The 23,989-nt window shown below is 44.8% G+C and overlaps 1 protein-coding gene and 1 non-coding gene across 2 annotated transcripts; both read left to right on the forward strand.

Moving 5' to 3' along the window:
• Window positions 1-2,400: 2,400 nt before the first annotated feature.
• Window positions 2,401-2,538, forward strand: LOC119932776. The gene has a single exon (XR_005452510.1). It is a non-coding gene; the product is annotated as a small nucleolar RNA SNORA7 (small nucleolar RNA).
• Window positions 2,539-3,044: 506 nt separating this feature from the next.
• Window positions 3,045-16,705, forward strand: LOC119932047 (serotriflin-like). The gene is made up of 9 exons (XM_038750863.1): window positions 3,045-3,096; window positions 3,687-3,774; window positions 4,995-5,094; window positions 5,138-5,257; window positions 7,525-7,615; window positions 9,442-9,587; window positions 11,245-11,339; window positions 13,460-13,548; window positions 16,565-16,705. Exons 1-9 carry the CDS (start codon window positions 3,045-3,047, stop codon window positions 16,690-16,692), a joined length of 909 nt encoding a protein of 302 aa, XP_038606791.1. The 3' UTR covers window positions 16,693-16,705.
• Window positions 16,706-23,989: the final 7,284 nt, after the last annotated feature.

Below are 23,989 nucleotides of genomic sequence, written 5' to 3' on the forward strand. Positions count from 1 at the left end.
CCCATGCTCTAGCCGTGCTGCTTCTTAGGTACTGATGGGCCCCATCTCCATCTCTTCCTACCGTATGACAGCACAAACCTAAGAAAAAAGGAATACCAGGATCACAGATTTCATTCTCACTCCGGGCTTAATTTAACAAACTTTGGACTTAATTTAATTCTATGATTCCCCCTTGTGGCAAAGACAAAGCTAAGCAATCCCATCCCAAAGCTGCCGCAAATTGGGTTTTCCTCTTAACGAGTGCAAAGACTTGGCCAAGAGAGAGTGGAGGAGAAAGTTGAGTCCAGATAGAGTTCTTTGGTTTCGAGGACAGGACCAGTATCATCACATAAACCTATATTTATTGGGCCTCATTTTTGTCCCTCCCACTGCCAGCATCTTGCTCTCACCCTCCCAAATGCCTGGAACTCCCCACCTTTGCATATCCAACAACAAAACTCTCTCCATCTTCAAAGCCCTTTGGAGATCAAATCTCCTCCAGGAGGCCTTTCCTAGTTCATTCATTCATTCAATCATATTTATTGAGCACTTACTGTGTGCAGAGCACTGTACTAAGCGCTTGGGAAGTACAAGTTGGCAACATATAGAGATGGTCCCTACCCAGTTCCCCATAGCACGGAAGTACAAGTTGGCAACATATAGAGATGGTCCCTACCCAGTTCCCCATAGCACTTATGTTCACCCCTTATATTCTCCCCCATCCTTAATTTATTTGAGTGCCTGCCTCTCCTGCTGGACTGTAAGCTCCTTCGGGACAGGAATTGTATTTTTTGTACTTTTCTAGGGTGGGTACCATGCTCTGTACATGGTACTTAATCAATCAGTCAATACACATTTAATTTATTTGAATTTGAATGTTTGTTCCCCTTGAGACTGTGAGCTTCTTGTGGGCAGGGAACATGTCTACCAAAGCTGTTGTATGCTCCCAAGCACTTAGCACAGTAAGCTCTCAATAAATGCCACTGGTTGATTGTCTGCTTGCTGTGTAACCTTGGGAAAGCCACTTAAGTTCTCTATACTTCAGTTTCTTCATCCATTAAATGGGAATAAAATCCCTTGGGACTGTGAGCCCCAAAGATAACAGGGACACTTTCTGACTTGATTATCCAACTATCTTGTATTTACCCCAGTGCTTAACAATAATAATAATAATAATGGCATTTATTAAGCACTTACTATGTGCAAAGCACTGTACTAAGCACTGGGGAGGTTACAAGGTGATCAGGTTGTCCCATGGGTGGCTCACAGTCTTAATCCCCATTTTACAGATGAGGTAACAGAGGCCCAGAGAAGTGAAGTGACTTGCCCAAAGTCACACAGCTGACAATTGGTGGAGCCAGGATTTGAACCCAGGACCTCTGACTCCAAAGCCCGAGCTCTTTCCACTGAGCCACGCTGCTTCTCTGTGAAGGACTCATAATACAGTGTATTAATACTTAATACAGTGTAGGACTCATAATAAGCACTTAAATATCACAGCTATCATTTTTTTTTAGAGAAGACGTTTCACATAATGGAAAGAGCACATCCCTGAGAGTCAGAGGATCTGGGTTCTAATCCCACTTGAACGTTGTTTGACCTTGGGCAAGTCACTTAACATCTGCAGCGTGGCTCATTGGAAAAGAGCCCGGGCTTTGTAGTCAGAGGTCATGGGTTCAAATCCCAGCTCCACCACTTGTCAGCTGGGTGACTTTGGGCAAGTCACTTCACTTCTCTGTGCCTCAGTTCCCTCATCCATAAAATGGGGATGAAAACTGAGAGCCCCACTTGGGACAACCTAATCACCTTGTATCCCCCTCCAGCGCTTAGAACAGTGTTTTGCACATAGTAAGTGCTTAATAAATGCCATTATTATTATTATGTGTCTCAGTTTCCTCAACCGTAAACTGGGGATAAAATCCATTTTCTCCCTTCCCTTAAACATATTATCTGACCTGATGATCCTGTATCATATCCCAGTGCTTGGCCCATACTAAGCCCCAATCAGCTCACCCCATCCTACCTCACTTCACTCATCTCCTACTACAGTCCAAACTGCACACTCCACTCCTCTACCTCCAGTTTATCCGCTGTGCTCCAATCTCATCTATCTCCCCGCCAACCCCCTACCCACCCCCTCCCCCTAGCCTGGAACTCTCTCCCCCTCCACATATGCCAGACCACCACTGTCTCCACCTTCAAGGTGCTATTAAGGTCACATCTCCTCCAAGAAGACTTCCCCGATTAAACCCTCTCTTCCCTGGCTCTCTCTCACTTCTGCATGGTCTGAAGATCTGCCACCTTTGGACATCTGATCTTCACCCCACCCCCCAACCCCGCAGCACCCAGGTACATATCTTTAAATTACATATTATAAAGTACTTATTTATTTATATCAATGTCTGTCTCCTCCTCTAGATCCCCCTCTCAAGGTCACACCTGGAGAGTTTTCAGTACTCTACCAGTCCCGACTAGGGGAGGGAGAGTCAAGCAGAGGCCTACCTATTCCATTCCTAGCTTGGGCAGTGGCTAGCGAGTGGAAGGCAATCTGCTACAAGTCAAAACCCACCCGTGCTGGGCAGCAGCATCACGGGAGAGAGTCAAGGGCGGAGACTCAAGTTTCCTGCATGGAAGGAGGCAATGGTAAACCGCTTCCATATTTTTACCAAGAAAACTCTACGGATACACTACCAGGATGATTGCAGGTGGAAACCAGGGTGCTTTGGGAGAGATGTGGCCGTGGTGTCACTATGGGTCGGAAATGACTTGACGACGTGAGACAAGACAAGACCTCCTCTAGACTCTAAGCTCATACAGGCAGTGAAACCTGTTGTACTGTAGTCTCTCAAGGGCTTAGTACAGTGCTCTGAACACAGTAAGTGCTCAATAAATACCACTGATGATTGATTGACAAGTAGATACTACAATTATTATTATCATTATTCAACACCAACGTCATCAAGAGGCTTCTGTTCCCAGGAGGGGCCGGCCACTGGACGCATGTCATTGGAGGCCAATCCCCAAGATAGAGGACAAAAGACGTGGCTTTTTCCTCTCTTTCAGAGATGGGTCCGTGGCCTATGCTGGTTTTTCTAGCCGCCGTCCTGCAACCGTCCGGTGGAGAGGTAAGCAGCGCAACCAAATGGATAGACCGTGGGACTGGGTGTCAGAAGGATCTCGGTTCTAATCCTGACTCTGCCAGTTGTCTGCTGTGTGACCTTGGGCAAATCACTTCACTTTTATCAGGCTCAGTTCCTTCATCTGTAAAATGAGGATTAAGGCTGTGAGCCCCATGTGGGGCATGGACTTTGTCCAACTGGATTAACTTCTATCTGCCCAGTGCTTAGAACAGTGCCCGGCCACAAAGCAGGAGCTTAATAAATATGAGAATTATTATGATTATTATTTGCCATTCTTTTTGCACCTCATTCCAAAAAGATATGTTGTGGGCCAGGAATGTGTCTGTTTATTGTTATTGTACTCTACCAAGCTTTTAGTACAGTGCTCTGTACACAGTAAGCGCTCAGTAAATATGATTGAATGAGTGAATTAATGAATATGTCTGAGGGCCTCTGGACATCATCCCTGTATTTCCGAGGGCCAATCCTTGAGGATTTATCAGCTGCTTAGTAATCAGTAGGCACTCAGAGAAAACTCATTTACAGGTCAGATTCCCCCCTAACCCTCCCGATAATATTCCTCTGCAGCCACAGGGCTGGAAGATGATGTGCCATCAGATACCATCTCGATAAGCAAATCCAGGAGCAGATGTACTGATGACCGGGAATCTTGGAGGTGAAAAAGGAAAAAGTCCTTGATATCTTTGCATCTGGAGTGTGGGAAGGAAAAACGGGGGAGATGAAGGGATGCCTTCCACAATCAATTAACTTTTATCTGCTATCTAATTAGAAATTCAAAGCATTTCATCCACATCCCAGATTCCAACTCCTTTTAGGAAGAGGAAAGAGAGGTACAGAGTGGTACAAATGTTCGGTTGTTGCCTTGAAAGTTACGCACAAGTGAAGAAGCCCCGTCCCGCGTCGTTTGACCAACTAGGCACTGATCTGAGGTTTGAACTACATGGATAAAACTGCTGGTGTTGATCTGATCTGTGGTTTGGTTGTTCCCAGGACAAACAGTAGCACTAGCAGTAGTAATAAACAAATCATAGTAATAATAATAATAATAATAATGATGGTATTTGTTAAGTGCTTACTATGTTCCAAGGTAATCAGGTTCCCACGTGGGGCTCACAGTCTTAATCCCCTTTTTACTGAAGAGGGAACTGAGGCACAGAGAAGCTAAGTGACTTGCCCAAAGTCACACAGCTGATAAGTGGCAGAGCCGGGATTAGAACCCACGACCTCTGACTCCTAAGCCCGGGCTTTTTCCACTAAGCCATGCTGTTTCTCAATATTATGCCATATCGAATCCTCCTCCAAGCAGGAGATGATAGGAAGGAACAATAGGGTAGTACAGCAGAGTTATGCTGGCTCCCTCCTTTGGGCATAAAAGAACTGAGAAAGACCACACACACACCCTGAGCTATGTAATAATAATAATAATGGTATTTATTGAGAACTTATGTGCCAGGCACTGTACTAAGCGCTGGAGTGGATACACGCAAATCAGGTTGGACACAATCCCTCTCCCATATTGGGATCACAGTCTCATTCTGCATTTTACAGACGAGGTAACTGAGGCCCAGAGACGTGAAGGGACTTGCCCAAGGTTACGCAGCAGACAAGTGGCAGAGCCGGGATTAGAACCCATGACCTCCTGACTCCCAAACCCATGCTCTATCAACTATGTGATCCTGGTAAAACCCGAACAGAAGCTCTTCTAGGTTGGCATTTTGATACATTACTATTGAATTTACCTACAAAAAGACAGTGCTATCTAAATCAACCATTATCATGCTGTGTCTACAGCTCAGGTCATTCCTAAATCAACCATTATCATGCTGTGTCTACAGCTCAGGTCATTCCTGAAAGTATTCACTCTGTCTGTCTCAGGCCAAATCGAGACATAACTCTGACCCCCCAGGACCCAATTCTAGCATCAGAGTCCATTTCCTGGGAGAAGACGGGAAGATTACAGAGCGTTCTGCTCAAAGTAGAGGTGGATGGACTCATCATTGTATTTTTTTTTCAAATAGGCCTCACCAGGCTTTTCTGCTTTGTCCACTGCCAGTCCAGAGACGCAGAATACAATCGTCCAAAAACACAACTTCATAAGGCAAAGCGTGTCGCCCACGGCCAGCAATATGTTGATGATGGTAAGACACATAGCACGGGGAATCAATATAAATCCTTCACCGCAACCTCGTTTAAATTCCCTTAGCGACATTACGGAGGAGCAAAGAGGGAACTGTGTTTCAAGAATCATCATTGCAGTTCAATGTAGTGGAATAACATTGAGAGAAAATGCACTGTGCCAGATCTGGGTGGGAGTAGAATGAGTTCTTTCTCCCCTAGTCCTTCGTTTGTGGAGTCAGAACCCATCATTTGAATCGCATTGCACTGCTTCTTATTCAGGTGAGGTAACGTTTCAGGTACACTGCACCTGCCCGTTTATGTATGATACAGAATGTGCAGTCCTTGAGGCCTGGGTAGATTCAGATCGTCATAATGATAAGAAACCTGATTCATAGAAGACTGGGTGAATCATGTGATTCATCACTTCAAACACAACAGAAGTGGCTTATTCCCACTCAGGTGTCATTACAAAAAGCTCTCGGAGTGTTTCCTCACTAGCCCCTCACCTCTTTCTGTCTCCCGGTGGAAAGTCCCAAGCGCTTAGTACTGTGCTCTGCACACAGTAAGCGCTCAATAAATACGATTGAATGAATGAATCATCATCATCATCAATCATATTTATTGAGCGCTTACTGTGTGCAGAGCACTGTACTAAGCGCTTGGGAAGTACAAATTAATGAAGTGGTTCTCTTACCTGTGAAAAAATATACCAGCACTTTGGCTGTAAATGTCTCCAATCTCCTTCGATTCCAGTCATCCTTTGGGAATAAAACTGAATGGGAGTTGATGAGCAAATATCAGAAGTTAGACCCAAGAGAAACGAGGTGTGTTCCCCTGAAAAGGGACCCCATTTTGACCCCTAAAAAGTCAAGAATGACTGCAAGGAGAAAAATACTGAGAAGTAAACCAAAGCTCCCGGTTATGTGGATGTTACTGAATCAGACCGTGGTTAATCTCCTCCTTCTCTTCCAGGCACATCCCATCTGCCCCTACCCAGGGGCCCAGACTATTGTGAGGAATAAGTAACTGTTGGGTGTGCTCTACATTGTCTCTAGACTATGAGCTCACTGAGGGAAGGGAATATATCTAAAAATTCTGTTATATTGTACTCTCCCGAGTGTTTGGTATGGTGCTCTGCACACAGTAAGCGCTCAATAAATACAATTGACTCACTGATCAGAGATTTTTTGGTGCTACAGAAGTCCGCTTCCAGGGACTAATAATAATAATGATTGTGGTATTTATTAGGCACTCATACTCTGAGACAAGCACTGTGCTAAGCACTGGAGTAATAAGATTGGACATAATGGAAAGAGCAAGGGCTTTGGAGTCAGAGGTCATGAGTTCAAATCCCAGCTCTGCCAATTGTCAGCTGTGTGACTTTGGGCAAGTCACTTAACTTCTCCGTGCCTCAGTTACCTCATCTGTAAAATGGGGATTAAGACTGTGAGCCCCACATGGAGCAACCTGATCACCTTGTAACCTCCCCAGCGCTTAGAAAAGTGCTTTGCACATAGTAAGTGCTTAACAAATGCCATCATTATTATTATTATTAAGTAGGAGGGACAACAGGTAAAATGGAACATTGATTCCAGGTTCTTTTCCCTCTAGACCTTAAGATGGAGACATAGTAATAATAATAATAGTAATAATAATAATAATTGTGGTATTTGTTAAGCATTTACTATGTGCCAGGCACTGTATTAAGCGCTGGTGTGGATACAAGCAAATCAGGTGGGACGCAGTCCCTGCCCCACATAGGGTTCACAGTAGCAGGGTGGCTCAGTGGAAAGAGCACAGGCTTGGGAGTCAGAAGATGTGGCTTCTAATCCTGGCTCTACCACTTTGCTGTGTGACCCTGGGCAAGTCACTTAACTTCTCTATGCCACAGTTACTACATCTGCAAAATGGGGATTCAATCCCTGTTCTCCCTCTTAGACTGTGAGCCCCATGTGGGACCCGATTATGTTGTATTTACCCCAGCGCTTAGTACAATGCTTGACACAAATACCACAATCATAACTCTTCCTCTCCTTCAAAAGGTTCAGTTGATAATTTCCCAAACACCATTCTCAACTGAGGGATCGAACTTTAACTTCTGGGGCTTATGATGCAGGTTAGCAGATTCAAAGACAGGGGTGCCTAAGTCTGTTCTTAAAAGAACAGAAACAACTTCTAAATGTAACAAAAAAAAAAAACCCAAAGCAGCTCTAGAGAGCCAAACAGTGAACTTGAACAAGGGTTCCAAGGTTCATATTCTTATTCAATCTTGCTTTGTTTCACCAAGGAATGGAATCCTGAAGCAGCCAGGAATGCACAGATATGGGCAGAAAAGTGCAAGATGGCCATCAGCCCCACCAAGGACAGAACCACTGGTGGTAAGTGAAACTTCCACGCATCGATCACACCAGGGCATCTTATCCAGTCACCCTGGCCAGGAGATGTTGTGATTTCTTGGGGCCTCAAGAAGCCGGACCTCACCTTGCTCCCACCCAACGGGATTGTTACTGCATAATACAGCTCTCCTCCATAATTGGAGTATTTGTCAAATTCATTCATTCATTCAGTCATTCAATCGTATTTATTGAGCGCTTACTGTGTGCAGAGCACTGTACTAAGCGCTTGGGAAGTACAAGTTGGCAACATATAGAGACGGTCCCTACCCAACAGTGGGCTCACAGTTTAGAAGGGGGAGACAGAGAACAAAACAAAACATATTAACAAAATAAAATAAATAGAATAAGTATGTACAAATAAAATAGAGTAATAAATACGTACAAACATATATACATATATACAGGTGCTGTGGGGAGGGGAAGAATGTAAGGTGGAGGGGGTGGGGAGGGGGAGGTAAGTAAATGCTTACTATATGCCAAGCTCTGTACTGAGCTCTGGGGTAGCTATAACATACGCAGAGCTGACACTGTCCCTTCTTCATGGCGTTCAAAGTCTCCATCCCCATTTTACAGATGAGGCAACTAAGGCACAGAAAAGTGAGGTCACACAGCAGAGAAGTGGCAGAGCTGGGATTAGAACCCAGGTCCTTCTGGCTTCCCCCTTGTCCCCCTCTCCATCCACCCCATCTTACCTCCTTCCCTTCCCCAGAGCACCTGTATATATGTTTGTACATATTTATTACTCTATTTATTTATTTATTTATTTATTTTACTTGTACATATCTATTCTATTTATTTTATTTTGTTAGTATGTTTGGTTTTGTTCTCTGTCTCCCCCTTTAAGACTGTGAGCCCACTGTTGGGTAGGGACTGTCTCTATATGTTGCCAACTTGTACTTCCCAAGCGCTTAGTACAGTGCTCTGCACACAGTAAGTGCTCAATAAATACAATTGATTGATTGATTGATTGATTCCAGGCTGGTGCTCTATCCACTGGGCCACACTGCTGCTTAATAATAATATTAGTAGTAATAATATTAACAACAATATTAATGATCATAGTATTTGTTAACCACTTATTATATGCGAGGCACCATACTAAGCGTTGAGGTAGATACAAGATAATCAGGTCCCACGTGGGGCTCACAGTCTAAGTAGGAGACAGAACAGGAATTGAATCCTCATATCGCAGATGAGGGAACTGAGGCACAGAGAAGTGAAGTGACTTGCCCAAGGTCACACAGCAGACAAATGGCAGAGGCAGGATTAGAAGCCAAGTCCTCTGACTCCGAGGCCCAAGCTTTTTCCAAGCTGTTGCTGAAGTTTAAGATGAAGTTATCGCTTTCTGCATGATGGAAGCCCAACTACAAAGGGTGAGCAGTCTAGGCCTCCAAGTCCCTAGCTCCCCATTTCCTCACCCCAAATCTGCAGGGGCCACAGAGAAGAATCACTGTGTTTTGCTTCTCTGCTTCTTCCTTTCTGGCCGCATATGGGGAGGGATGGGAGTGCGTGGCTTCTGTTTGGCTACAGAATCCTTTGATGGCCAAAGTGCCAGCTCATCCTCGTCTTGTCACTAACATTTTTCTGACATGTCTCTGTGTCTGAAGTCTGTCTTATTTTTGTCTTTGCCTCTGCCTGCCTTGATCTTGTTACCTCACTCAATCTTAAGATTTGGGTGCAACTGACAACCCTGCTCCCCAGAGACCCCACCCCAAGTTCGCCCCCAAACCCCAGACTCTCCCCCTCCCAACTTCTCATCCTTCCCGTCACTTCCTTTTAGACAAATCGCCTCCTTTTCTCCTCTTTAGAAACCATCTGTGGTGAAAATATATTGGAGTCCAACTACACCACTTCCTGGAACGACACCATCTTCTTCTGGCAGAAAGAGCACCTCAATTTCAAGTACGGGCTGGGAGTCATCAAACCGTACAGCGAGATTGTCAGCTACACTCAGGTATGGATGGGAGATTTGAATCCCAGTCTACCTACGGCTCTCTGCAAGGGGAACAAGACCAGAGGGAATCCTGATAGACAGCTGGCTCACATGGGTAGCGAAGACGAGGGCGGAAGCCTGCTGGGTTACGGAGCTATGGCACGGTGATCTGGTTACTTTGGCCGCGCACGGATTCAGCTCTTAAAAACTCTCGGAGATATCTTGCATCTCTACCCTCCTACACACATGTTGCTCTCTAAGCCTCAGAGGGAACACATTCGGCAGGGATGAGAGAGGCCAAATAGTTCCGGGCAAACAACTAGCACAGGTTTTTGATCCGTAATTATAGCTGCAATGTATTTATTTAGATTAACGTCTGGCTCCCGCTCTAGACTCTAAGCTCTTTGTGGGCAGGGAATATGTCTACCAACTCTGTTATACCATAGTCAGTCATTCCTGTTTATTGAATGCTTATTGTGGGTCGCGCACTGTACTAAGTGAATGGGAGAGTATAAAGCAACAATAAACAGACACATCCCCGGCCCACAATGAGCTTACAGGTTACAGCGGACAGAAAATTGCTCTCCCCTACTTCTAAGCCTTAATGAAGGCACATCTCCTTCAAGAAGCCTTCCCCGACAAAGTCTTCCTTGCCCCTTCTCCCGCTTCCTTCTGCGCCGCTCTTACTTGCTCCTTCATTCATCCTCCTCCCATCCCCATAGCACATATATGCATCTGTATAAATCTATAATTTATTTATCTATCTATTTATTTATATTATTGTCTCTCTCCCCCTCTAGACCGTGAGCTAGTTGTGGACGGGAATGTGTCTGTTTGTTGCTATACTATACTCTCCCAAGCATGTAGTACAGTGTTTTACATACAGTAAGCACTCAATAAATACAAATAAATGAATGAATAATAACTGTGGCATTTGCCAGGCGCTCAGCATGACCTAGTGGATACGGCATAGGCTTGGGAGTCAGAAAGATCTAGGTTTTTTATCTCGGTTCCGACAGTTGTCGGCCATGTGACTTCCCACGCGCTTAGTACAGTGCTGTGCACACAGTAAGCGCTCAATAAATGCGATTGAATGAATGAATGAATGAATGTGACTTTGGGCAAGTCACTTGCTTCTCAGGGCATCAGTTACCTCATCTGTAAAACGGGGATTAAGACTGTGAGCCCCATGTGGGACATGGACTTTGTCCAACCTGCTTAGTTTGTACCTAGCCCAGTCCTTGGCACATAATAAGTGCTTAACAAATACCATTATTATTATCACTGTCGTTATTATAATTATTATAATTTATGCCAAGCCCTGGGGTAGATACAAGCTAATCACACCAGACACAATCCCTGTCCCATATGGGGTTGGCCGTCTAAGGAAGAGGGGAGAACTGGGATTTTCCAGATGAGGAAACGGAGGCACAGAGAGGTTAAGCAACTTGTCCAAGGTCACACAGCAAGCAAGTGGCAGAGCAGGGAAAAGAACCCAGGTCCTCTGATGCCCTAGGACGTCCTCTTCCTGCTCGGCTACGCTTTCAACTGGAAACCTTCCAGAGGGAAAAAATCCTGAGCCATAAACTCTCCTCAGACTGTGCTTTCAATTGAGGAGACTAGCTAAGCTGAGTGTAGGCACTCAGTGGGTAATGTCTGTTGTGTGCTTTTTCCACAGATGATTTGGTACAGTTCTTACGAGATTGGCTGTGGCGTCGCCTACTGTCCTTCAAGTCTGTACAAGTATTTTTATGTCTGCCATTACTGCCCAGCGTATGTATCAACTGTAGGAGAGATGATAAGATTACCTGAGGTGGTTGCACCCTTTCTCCTTTAACTGGCTTGCCTAGTCACACCAGGGAAGGAGAAAGCACTCGATCATTTTGGAAAAGAAGAAAGAAATTGCATTTACAAGGGCGGTCCTGAGCTAGGCGGCCAGAGATGTCGGAGTTAAAGTCAGGGGTGGCTGCTAAGTTTTTAAAAACCAAAAAGTTTCTAGAAAACTAACGGTTGGGAGGCCAGGGCAGGGTGAGCTGACGTTGCGTTTATTGTTATATTGTACTCTTCCAAATGCTTAGTACAGTGCTTTGCACAGAGTAAGCCCACAATAAACAGGCCTGAATGAAGAATGAAAGAAAGCTGACTTACCTAGTGAATCCTCAGCACACAAAATTAAACACAAATCAGTAAACAGGAAGTGATTCCCACTAGATTGTAAGCTCCTTGTGGGCAGGGAGTGTGTCCATTATATTGTTATATTGTACTCTCCCAAGGGCTTATTACAGTGCTCTGCACTTAGTAAGTGTTCAATAAATACGATTGACTGGCTGACCAGGCTGAAGCTGCGGAGCGGTCAGCAATCCGGCAGCTGCTGCCTCTAACCTTATTTTGGCTAACCGCCAAATAAGGAGACCATCATCGTATTTTGGGGAACACTAAATTGGTCAGGAGGTGAGGTGAGGGACCTTCAGTGGGGCCAGACTGAAAAGTCACTAAAGGGAAAAGGGGGATGGGGGAGAGAGAAAGAGAGAGATGGGGAAAGGGGTGGGGAGGAGGAGACAGAAAGACAGCGATAGGGAGAAAGAAGGGACAGAGAAGTGGCAAGGTGGGGGATAGAGAGAGGGAGAGAGATAGGAGAGGGAGAGAGATAGGAGAGGGAGAGAGATAGGAGAGGAAGAGAGATAGGGAGAGAAGGGGAGGCATAGGGGAAGAAAAAAGGGAGAGAGAAGAGTGCAGGTGGAGGAGGGAGAAAGAGATGGGGAGAAAGGATGAGAGAGAGGCAGAGATGAATGGGGGAAGGGAGAGATAGAGGAAGAGAGACAGGAGAAATAGTGAGAGGAGCGAGATAGAAAGGGAGGGAGAGAGGAGTAGAGAAAGCAGGGGAGAGAGGGAATTTGGGGGAGAAAGATAGATGGGGAACAGAAAGAGGGAAAGAAAAAGAGAGAAAAACTGTACGCTTGTTATGGGCAGGGAATGTGTCTGTTAATTCTGTTATGTTGTACTTTCCCAAGTGCTCAGTTCAGTGCTCTGAACATAGTAAGCATTCAATCAATACGAATGAGTGGAAAAGAGATGAGAACAGTGGGGAAAGAGCCCAGAGAAGAGGACAGGAAAAAGGATGGGCAGGGTATGCGAATAAAGAGAACATAACAGGGAAACAGAAACACTCAGGATCTGGTGTGATGCACCCAAATATGCACACCCACAGTCACATACATGCAAACACACACACGTGCATACAGATAGGTATGATCGTATGTCTATACACACCCAGTCTCGCTCTCATACAAACCCAAAGACCCAGGCACCCAGAGTCCCATCCACAGGAGTGGTAGAAATGTGGTACTTACTGAACACCCTCTGGGTACCAGACACTGTACTAAATGCTTGAAAGAGCAATGAAAGCACAAGGAATATTCCCTGCCCCAAGGCATTTGTATAAACTCAGAGGTGCTCACCCTTCGTGGGGAGGAGAGGAATAATAATAATAATGATGATGACATTTATTAAGCACTTACTATGGGCAAAGCACTCTTCTAAGCGCTGGGGTGGTTAAAAGGTGATCAGGTTGTCCCACGGGGGGTGGGGGGGCAGGCTCGCAGTCTCCATCCCCATTTTACAAATGAGGTAACTGAGGCCCAGAGAAGTTAAGTGACTTGCCCAAAGTCACACAGCTGACAAGTGGCAGGGCCGGGATTTGAACCCACGACCTCTGACTCCAAGGCCCGGGCTTTTTCCACTGAGCCAAGCTGCTTCTGAATCATCACAGGGGATAGTGTGTTACTTCAAGGCATACATACATGCATCACCCTGTGTACTGTATTGTCATTTGCAAGTTGAGGGCTGGTAATGCATGAGCACCCTTTTCTTGATTCATTCCTTTTGATTTCTAGAGGGAACAAGCAGGACATGTTGGCTTTCCCTTACAAAGCTGGTGCCTCTTGCGCTGACTGCCGGAAAAATTGCCACAATGGACTGTGTAGTAAGTTTAGAAATACATCATTCCCTCTCAATCTCTCTCTAACCAAAGCATGGCCAAGCAAAAATCCGAGATGTGAATCGATTTGACTCTTGGCTGTACATGTCTACCAACTCTGTATAGTACTCACCCAAGCGCTTAGTACAGTACTCTGAGCATAGTAAGCGCTCAATAAATGCTACTGAATGACTGACTGACTGCCTCTTCCCAAATGTTTGCCCTCTCCAATGGAGTTGGATCTGAAATCAATCCATTGATCAATCAAATTTATTGAGCTCTTACTAGGTGCAGAGCACTGTACTAAGCACTTGGGAGAGTACAGTACGACAGAATTAGCAGATACGTTCCCTAACCATACTGAGCTTAAAGTCCAGAGGGGAAGACAGATATTAATATGAATGAATAAATAATTCATATTATATCATTTAAAGATATGTACGTAAGTGCTGTGGGGAGAAAGTACTGCCTTGGGCATCTGGATTCAAATTCCTTTGGCGCTATTAACCAAACAGTTGGGATGCTTCCACCTGCAGAGATAAATGTGCTTGAAAGATGTATTCTCTTTGGATCTATCCCAGGGGAAGAATCGGAATGCTAATGGACCACAGTGCAAAATGTCTCTCAGTTCTTAGGGCAGGTCTTCCACTATTGGTAGCCGAAAGCAGCTATCACTACCAGGACTACTTAATTCATCTTCCATTCCAGCAATCGGCATCATGAACTGCTAAAGCAGTAGCCCTCCCTTCATGTGAACTAAGCCTTTATGTAAAAAATGGGGGTAAACCCGTGGTAATAATAATAATAATAATAATAATAATAATAATAATAATAATGGCATTTAGTAAGTGCTTACTATGTGCAAAGCACTGTTCTAAGCGCTGGAGAGGTTACAGGGTGATCAGGTTGTCCCATGGGGGGCTCACAGTCTTCACCCTCATTTTACAGATGAGGGAACTGAGGCCCAGGGAAGTGAAGTGACTTCCCCAAGGTCACACAGCTAAGTGGCGGAGTCAGAATTCAAACCCACGACCTCAGACTCCAAAGCCCGGGCTGTTTCCACTGTGAGGTCTGTATTTATCCCAGCACCCAGGATTTTTGGGATGCTTCGAAGCAGAATGCAGGGGGAAAAAAAAGATCAAGTACTTAGTTTTCCTGAGATACAGGACGTTCCTGGTGGAGCGTGCACGGTCCTGGGAGTTAGAAGGACCTGGGTTCTAATGCTGTCTCTGCCAACTGCTTGCTGTGCGACTTTGGGCAAATCATTTAACTTCTCTGGGCCTCAGTTTCCTCAATTGTAAAATGTGGATTAAACACCTGTTCTCCCTCCTACTTAGACTGTGAGCCCCATGCAGGACAGGGACTGTGTCTGACCTAATTAACTTGTCCCTAACCCACCGCTTAGAAAAGAGTTCACACATAGTAAGAGCTTAACAAATACCTTAATAAAATGCTTCAAGCTTATCATTTAAATGGCAGAAAGGCCCTCAAATTGCATAAGATTTGCCACTTGCCCCTGTGTGGTTTAGTCTATAATAATAACAATAATAATAATAATAATAGCATTTATTAAGCGCTTCCTGTGTCTATGCTGCCACCAGATTCAAGATGGCTTAATCTGCAGTCTCCCTGTTCTTCGAGAACAGAGTTGTGAAATAGCTCTGGGCTCAGCTTCAGTAGTAGTAATGGTACTTATTAAGTGTTTACTGTGTGCAGAACACTGTACTAAGTACTCCGAAAGAATACACAGGTGGGAGTTAGGCATGGTCTCTGTTCCTTGGCAGGGGTTCACAATCTAAAATCTGGAAATTTGAGTTCACATCCTACTATTCCTGGGGATTTCTGCTTCAAGAAAATTCGGGGGGTGGGGGTGGGGGGAAGTGTTGGCCTAATGATTTTTAAGGTGGGAACATCATTTAAGTCGCTGGACACTTCTGGATGCAGTGTCTGGCTACCACTGATGAGTCTTTGGTATGGATGCAGCAAATGTCAGCAGATGCCACTAATTGCCTTTTTCAGAGCACAGCAGGAAATCCACTTTTGGCGCTCAGCTCTGCTTTTCAGAATCTTGGTTTCTGTCACCCCTTAGCTGTGAGCCTCAAAAATTAGTGCCAGATGCAGAGGGGGCCAGAGGTACAGCGAGAATTCTGGATACACACACTTCCTAGTACAGAATATAATAATAACAACGACAATAATAGTAACAATAGCAATGATAATTTAAGGGCTTACTATGTGCCAAGCACTGTACTAAGCACTGGGATAGATACAAGACAAGCAGGTCCCACATGGGGCTCGCAGTAGGAGGGAGGTAGTGAATCCCCATTTCACAGATGAAGAAAGTGAGGCACAGAGAGGTGAAGCGACTTGCCCAAGGTTACACATAGCAGATGCATGGCAGAACCCGGATCAGAACGCAGGTCCTTTGACTCCCAGGACCCTGCTCTTTTCAAGTCTCCGATCAAAAAGTTTCACTATTCACTAAGTGGCAATTTTGGAAGGCCATTATGTAGGAGTATAAGGGACAGAGATCATGTCTAATTACCAACTGTGCAATCTCTCTCCAGTGCTTAGTACAGTGCTCTGCACACCATAAGCGCCTAATGAGTACTATTATCTTTACTATATACTTATAAGTGGAGAAAAGCTGCAAAAAATCCTCTAGAGTCAAATTTTCTCCTAGAGTTCTTCCTCAGTAGCAACTTCTCTGGTGAACAGTGAATTCTCCAGTTATATCACGACTGGAATTATCCGTAAAATCTCAGAGAAGTTCTGTATTTCTGGACTTAGCCCTAGAGTGATGGTCGCTGAATATTTCCCACGCGATCAATAAATAATGTGAACTTTTCCATTGGGGTTGGTGGAGGTGAAAACAGATCTTGAAGAAAATTAATGGGAAAGAAAATCTATATGCACTAGTGATGGAATACATACATGATATTCAGGAAAGGAAATAACGTGCAGAAATATGTAGAAACTGTCTTCCTTTAAGAGGTTAACATTGCTGTATGCTTTCTTTCAGCAAATGCTTGCAAACACACTGACAAGTTCTCCAACTGTGGTCCACTAAAAGAAAAACTCACCTGCAACTTCCCCGCAGTCAGAGAAAATTGTAAAGCTTCTTGCCAATGCCCTTCTGATATAAAATAGATGAAGTTCTGAGTCTCTGCCATTTCAGACGAGCATTGTCTTGGAGCAAAGATGGGATCTGTGCTTTAAGAAGCAAAATAAAGCAAGTCTCCTTGTGCTGTCAGTCTGGATTTTTTTCTGGGTGAACCTGAAAAGAAGTTGTAGTCCCTTTTTTTTACTCTGCATCGTTCATTCATTCGATCGTATTTATTGAGCGCTTACTGCGTGCAAAGCACTATACTAAGAGCTCGGGAGATTGTACAATATAACAACAAATAGACACATTCCTGCCCCAAATGAGCTCATCGTATGTGTAGTCCTGCAAAAATATTAATAAATCTCCCTCTTGGGTCACCTTTATACATGAGTGAGTGAAAAAAGACTTGTATCCCCATGACCATCATCATCATCTCTCCTTTTGCTTTCCAAAAACTTTCGCTTGACATTTTTAGCAGGTGAATTCAGACTGAAGAATGCATCTGCTTTATTGTATAATAAATTCTGGCTTGCTAGCTTTTGCTAGTGCTTTTTTTGATCACTGGAAATCCAATAAACTTCTTTTCTGCCTGTTCCAAACCCCTTCGGTCCTAAAGGTAAGTAAGCATATTTTCTGGGGCTCAAAGTGGGACAAGGGTGGAGCCCAAATTTTTAAGGGTATTGGGGGAGAAAATGCAGCGAAAGGAGACAGACAACAGAGACAACGAGAGATTACCAGAGAAACAGGCAAAGAGAGTCAGAGGCAGAAATTCTGGTAGGGACAGGACCAAAAGATGGGCAGTTTAAAGGAGACAGAGAATGATGTGTAATGCAGGATTAATACACACAAACACAAACACACAAATGAAGGCAACATAAGGGTGTTCCACTTGCAGCCAAGAGTATTGGCAGACTCAGACAGGGGCCAGCTTCAGAAAGAAAAGGACCACCCATCTTCAAAGGTGCTATTCAGAAGGAGGAGCAGGCAATGGGGTAGACTCACGACTCTGAAAGGATTTTCCATCCGAACTTTCAAAGCCCTGCCCTTTTGAGGTCCACTAATTATAAGGTGGTTTCTGTGGCATTTGTTAAGCGCTTACTATGGCCAAGCACCGTACTAAGCTCTGGGGAAGACGCAAGATAATCAGGTCAGATCCAGTCCCTGTCCCACACTGGCCATTAAAATTGTCAGTAGATTGCATGTGTCATTATGATTATTATTATTATCATCATTATTATACTTGTCAGGTGCATATTATGTGCTGAGCACTGTACTTGTGGTGGGGTAGATACATGATAATCAGACTGGACACAGTCACAGCCCCACACAGAGTTCACAGGATTCATTGTACTCTCCCTAGAGCTTAGTACATTGCTCAGCAGACAGTAAGCGCTCAGTAAATATGATTAATTGATTGATTGAACCTAGGCACTCTGACTTACAGGACCAGATACTTTCCACTAAGTCAAGCTGTCTCAAGTTTCCATGGACCTAACGAGTAACCTTGCTTCGTTATAGTAGAAGAGCATCTCTGTCTAAAATTAGGAATTCAATGCTTTCTGCAGAAGATGAGGGAGGAAAGGGGCTTAAACCACATCCTGACTGTTCCAAAAACGAAGCTGAGATGTGTTGCTCCCTGTTCCTCTACAGGATAAGCTCGCTGCTGGATTTTCAACTCCTGGAGGGCAGGCATCATAGCTTTTATCTCTACTGTGCTCTTCCAAGAAGAACTTGGGTATTTGTTAAGTGCTATGTGTCAGGAACAGTACTAAGCGCTGGGGTAGATACAAGCAAATCAGGTTGAACAAAGTCCCTGTACCAATTAAGAACTTGGGTATTTGTTAAGTGCTATGTGTCAGGCACTGTACTAAGCGCTGGGGTAGATATAAAGGAGGCCTTCCCAGAATGAGCCCCCTCCTTCCTCTCGCCCTCCTCCCCCTCCCCATCCCCCCGGCCTTACCTCCTTCCCCTCCCCACAGCACCTGTATATATGTATATATGTTTGTACAGATTTATTACTCTATTTATTTATTTGTTTGTACATATTTATTCTATTTATTTTATTTTATTAATATGCTTTGTTTTGTTCTCTGTCTCCCCCTTCTAGACTGTGAGCCCACTGTTGGGTAGGGACCGTCTCTAGATGTTGCCAACTTGTACTTCCCAAGAGCTTAGTACAGTGCTCTGCACACAGTAAGCGCTCAATAAATACGATTGAATGAACGAATGAATGAAGCAAATCAGGTTGAACAAAATCCCTGTGCCACATAGGGATCACGGTCTTCACCCCCGTTTTAAAGATGAGATAACTGAGGCACAGAGAAATGAAGTGACTTGCTCAAGGTCACACAACAGACAAGTGGCAGAGCTGGGATTAGAACTCAGGTCCTCTGTTTTTTAGGCTCACGCTCTTTCCACTAGACCGCACTGCTTCCTGAGCATTTAGCGCAATGCTCTGCACACAGAGGGCTTTCAAAAAATACTATTGATTGACTGAACCCTTTGATAGGAATCCTCTGCCGCATCTTGCCAGTAGGCTTTGAAACTGCCTAGGCTAGACTCCTATCTGATCTCAACAGCTGAGCAAGGTTGTGTCATTGGAGTTTTCTCACACTTATCTTGTCTCCTGCAAGGTCTTGTTCATGGGTGTGTCAAAGCAGATATGATTTTATGGGTGTGGGAGGGGTGTCGCCTTCTAAACTATTGGAACTCAACTTTCCAAGTGTATCTTCCACTGTTTGTTTTTGATATCCATGACGGTTCCCTCTGTTCCATGCACCATTTTTCCATTTCTCCTCTACTTAATGCCGGTGAACCGAAAGTGCAGAGGGGAATCAATCAATCCATCATTCGATGGTATTTATTGAACACCTACTATGTGCAGAGCACCATATTAAGCAGAGAAGCAGCGTAGCTCAGTGAAAAGAACACGGGCTTTGGAGTCAGAGGTCATGGGTTCAAACCCCGGCTCCTCCAATTGTTAGCTGTGTGACTTTGGGTAAGTCACTTAACTTCTCTGTGCCTCAGTTACCTCATCTGTAAAATGGGGATTAAGACTAAGGGACAACCTGATCACCTTGTAACCTCCCCAGCGTTTACAACAATGCTTTGCACATAGTAAGTGCTTAATAAATGCCATCATCATCATCATCATCACTTGGGAGAATACAATACAACAGAATTAGCAGACCCTTTCCCTGCCCATTACTAGCATACAGAGCCTAAGTTTTAAGACGCTAGCTTATAATAGGCATCAAGTTTTATTAGTTTCTCTGGGGAAAAAAATGCATTTTTAGGCTCTAAATCGCTTAAAAGAGGACACCTGTCCAGACCCTCAAACAGCAGAGACTTCTCTGAGTTCGCTAGAAATGAGGCACCAAATTAACAAAATTTGACCATTCCATCCCTTCACTTTCTTCTCCAACAGAAAATCATAAAAATGACATAAATATCCCGAAAATGTTCATCACAAATATCCCCAAAATGTTCATATTTGCCGACAAACAGTACCAAAAAATGGGCTGCTCTACATCCTGCAAGCAGGTTTTGAGGCTTTAATTCAGCAGAATTCATTCATCCATTTATTCAATCATATTTATTAAGCACTTACTGTGTGCAGAGCTTGGGAAAGTACAGTACAACAATAAAGAGTGACCAACCCTGCCCACAACGAGCTGGAGAAATCTCAGTTATGAATTTTAAGGCCCAATTTCATCTGTATTCAATGAATTAGAAACAATGTGCCTAATCCTTGGTTGTTCTTAATAATCATTAGTTATTCCTTCCTGTACTTCTGTTGTCCTTCAATCGATGTGGGCCTCTCCTGTCATCTAGTGGATGGAGAATGGGTCTCCTCTAATGACGGGATTATGTTTTTGCAGAACCCAATGTGATACAGAACCTAAACTGTAGCATTCATCCCATATCCGATGTCCTGTGCACACAGACATAACTGTTTCTTCTGACCCAGCATACCACTGCATCCAAACTGATGCAGACTGCCCAAAGTTGTACTTCCCAAGCGCTTAGTACAGCGCTCTGCACACAGTAAGCGCTCAATAAATACGATTGAATGAATGAATGAATGAATATTTCATCTTTCTGTCCACCACTCCTGCCCCCGACCCAACAAACTGCAGATTGGAGAAAGATCAAAAAATCCAACACCAAATGACCAACATCCAAATAATAATAATTGTGACATTTGTCAAGTGCTTACTACATATCAAGCATTGGGATAAACAAGATAATCAAGTCGGACACAGACTCATTCAATGTGTTATTATGATCCTGAAGTAGGTTCCCAGTTTAGACAACTGTTGGGGTGAGATCATAGGGCATTGTCAGGCCTAGAAAAATTAAGAGGTTCTCCTATTAACCACCAAGACCACTTTTTCCCTATATTTAATAGCAAGATCAAATCTTGTTTCCCGTGAACAAGGGAGGACACAGAGTCCTGCAGGAACTTTCTCAAACAATTCCATTCGGGTTTGCGTTTCTCACACAACCTGAGCGTGCCCAAAGCATCCTGGTCGACTCCCAAGTGGCTGAGCATGTGCGTGACGGAACGGGCTTTGAAAACGGAAATGAATATTTATACGTGCGAAACCTCGGGTAACACTGAAGCATTCTTACCTCACTGAGGGTCTCCCATTCAGCAGGCTCGTTATCTGGTCTGCAATCGGCTCAGGAGCCTTGCACAGTTTAAGGGAAAAGCCACGTGCAGAAAGAGAAAACTTGCTGTCATCTCAGGTAGAGACCCATGTTTCCATAACTTCTTCCACATGAACTGTGTGGCCCAGCTAGGGTCAAACTGGTGGTGAGGAAATCATAAATCCACTCATCTGAGGTGGCAATCTTGGCCATTGTTGGGATTCCCGTGATTTAGAAGCTGTTTCCTGTTCATTGAGAAGTTTGCAGGGAATATAACGAGGGGGTTACAAGAACAGCTTCCTTTCTGCTTCCTCTCAGCTCCCAAAACACAATCTACTGGGTCCCTACAGTCCTGAAAGTCCAAGGGCTGGGGACAATGTGCCCATCCACGTTGTCCAGTTACTCCACAATAATTCCACAGGAAACGGAACTGGAGATGGGGAAGTGGATCAGGGTACAGTTTGAGGCAGGGAAATCATTCCAACTTTAGATCCTGGAGGTTGGCTTGTGAGGAACGAATGACCACCTAAGTCAGAGGTTCTTGGGCCCACCCTGGTTGGCATCAGAGTTTCTCTCCACCTGTGAAAAAAATACCTTATCATCATCAATGGTGTTTATTGAACACTTACTGTGGGCAAAGCACTGTACTAAGTGCTTGTGAGATTACAATATAACAACAAACAGACACATTCCTGCCCACAACAAGCTCACAGTCTAGAGCTTTCAGACACCAGAGTCCTTGCAGTCTGTCTTCTATTAGGCCAAGGAAGTGTTAGAGTTACGTTCACCGTCGGTAGCTTTCTCTTTGGCTGAGAAGATGGCATAATGAGCCAAGGTCTTATCCCTAGAGAATTCCGGTCTCACTGCTTGAGCTGTTTAGAAAATCCTGAGGACAGATTTGGGAATCCTGGGCCCCCAGATTGGCCAAGGTAGACCACCTTTTCCCTATCCCCACTGAAGGACTTGGACGTTTGATCCTCACGCTCCTTAGAAGATTCTGTAGTCAGACCAAGCCACAGGAATTTATTTTGGGGCTTGAAATTCCTCTCCATTCCTTTCTTTACAGTATTTGTTAAGTGCTTATTATGTGCCAGGCACTGTACTAAGCGCTGGGGTAGATACAAGTTAGAAGCAGCATGTCAGAGAAGCAGTATGGCGTAGTGAATAGAGTACGGGCCTGCGAGTCAGAAGGCCACGGATCTAATCCCGGCTCCGCCACTTGTCTGGTGTGTGACCGTGGTCAAGTCACTTCACTTCTCTGTGCCTGAGTTACCCCATCTGTAAAATGGGGAATGAGGCTGTGAGCCCCACGTGGGACAGGGACCGCATCAAATCCAATTTGCTTGAATCCACCCCAGCACTTAGTACAATGCCTGGCACATAGTAGAGAAGCAGCCTGGCTCAATGGAAGGAGCCCGGGCTTGGGAACCAGAGGTCATGGGTTCTAATCCTGGCTCCGCCACTTGTCAGCTGTGTGACTTTGGGCAAGTCACTCAACTTCTCTGTGCCTCAGTTACCTCATCTGTAAAATGGGGATTAAGACTGTGAGCCCCACGTGGGACAACCTGATTACCTTGTATCCCCAGCACTTAGAACAGTGCTTCGCACATAGTAAGCGCTTAACAAATGCCATCATTATTATTATTATTATAATTGTCAGTTGTGTGACATTGGGCAAGTCACTTCACTTCTCTGGGCCTCAGTTACCTCATCTGTAAAATGGGGATTAAGACTGTGAGCCCCCAGTGGGACAACCTGATCACCTTTTAATCTCCCCAGTGCTTAGAACAGTGCTCTGCACATAGTAAGTGCTCAATAAATGTCATCATTATTATTATTATTTAAACATGAGACAAAAACACAGATGAGGCATGTATATTTCCTCAAACAGTTCCACGGCTCCCAGAATCCATAGATTCCCTTCAGCACAGCTCAGGTCCATGAACCCTAACAAAGTACACCAGATGTGAAAAGATAGGGTAAACAGAGGCAAGTAAGGAGTTTTAAGTTGCAGACTCTGAAAAGTTCAGAAAACAACATCTGGGATGTTGTAACCAGCTAATGGAGGTCTCTAGCAAAGCCTTTCACCTCTGCCTCTGCCCTAGGCTGGGTCCAATCTGCCCACCTCACCTCACCTGAAAGGTTCCTACATGTTTCCCACCCCCAGCCCTCTCCTCTCTCCTCTAGCGTCAGCATATGGACTGTAACCATTTAAAGGCAGAAGGTCGCTACAATCCCCCGGGTTGTACATCTGCTGAGATCAGCTGGATCCCAGCCCCAACCGGCTGGAGACTTTTGATAAAATGTCCTGGCAGGAGGTCAATGGAGAGCAGGGCCCGAGGTGGAGGGTTGGGGGAGGGAAGGTGGGAAAGAGGAAAGGGAGGAAAGCGAGGAAAGGAAGGAGGGGAAGGAGGAAAGAGGGAGGGAGGGAAGGAGGAAAGAGGGAGGGAGGGAAGGAAGGAAAGAGGGAAGGAGGGAAGGGAAGGAGGAGGAGGAGAGACAGAAAGAAGGGGAGAGGGAGGGGAGAGGGAAGGGAGGGGAGGGGGGAGGAAGGAAGAAGGAAGGGAAGGAGGGAGGGAGGGGAATGAGGGAGGGAGGGAGGGGAAGGAGGGAGGGGAAGGAAGGAAGAAGGAAAGGAAGGAGGGAGGGAGGGAGGATGGTAAGAAGGGAGGGAGAAGGAAGGAAGAA

This window comes from Tachyglossus aculeatus, chromosome 9, assembly GCF_015852505.1.
Source record: "Tachyglossus aculeatus isolate mTacAcu1 chromosome 9, mTacAcu1.pri, whole genome shotgun sequence".
Taxonomy (NCBI): domain Eukaryota; kingdom Metazoa; phylum Chordata; class Mammalia; order Monotremata; family Tachyglossidae; genus Tachyglossus; species Tachyglossus aculeatus.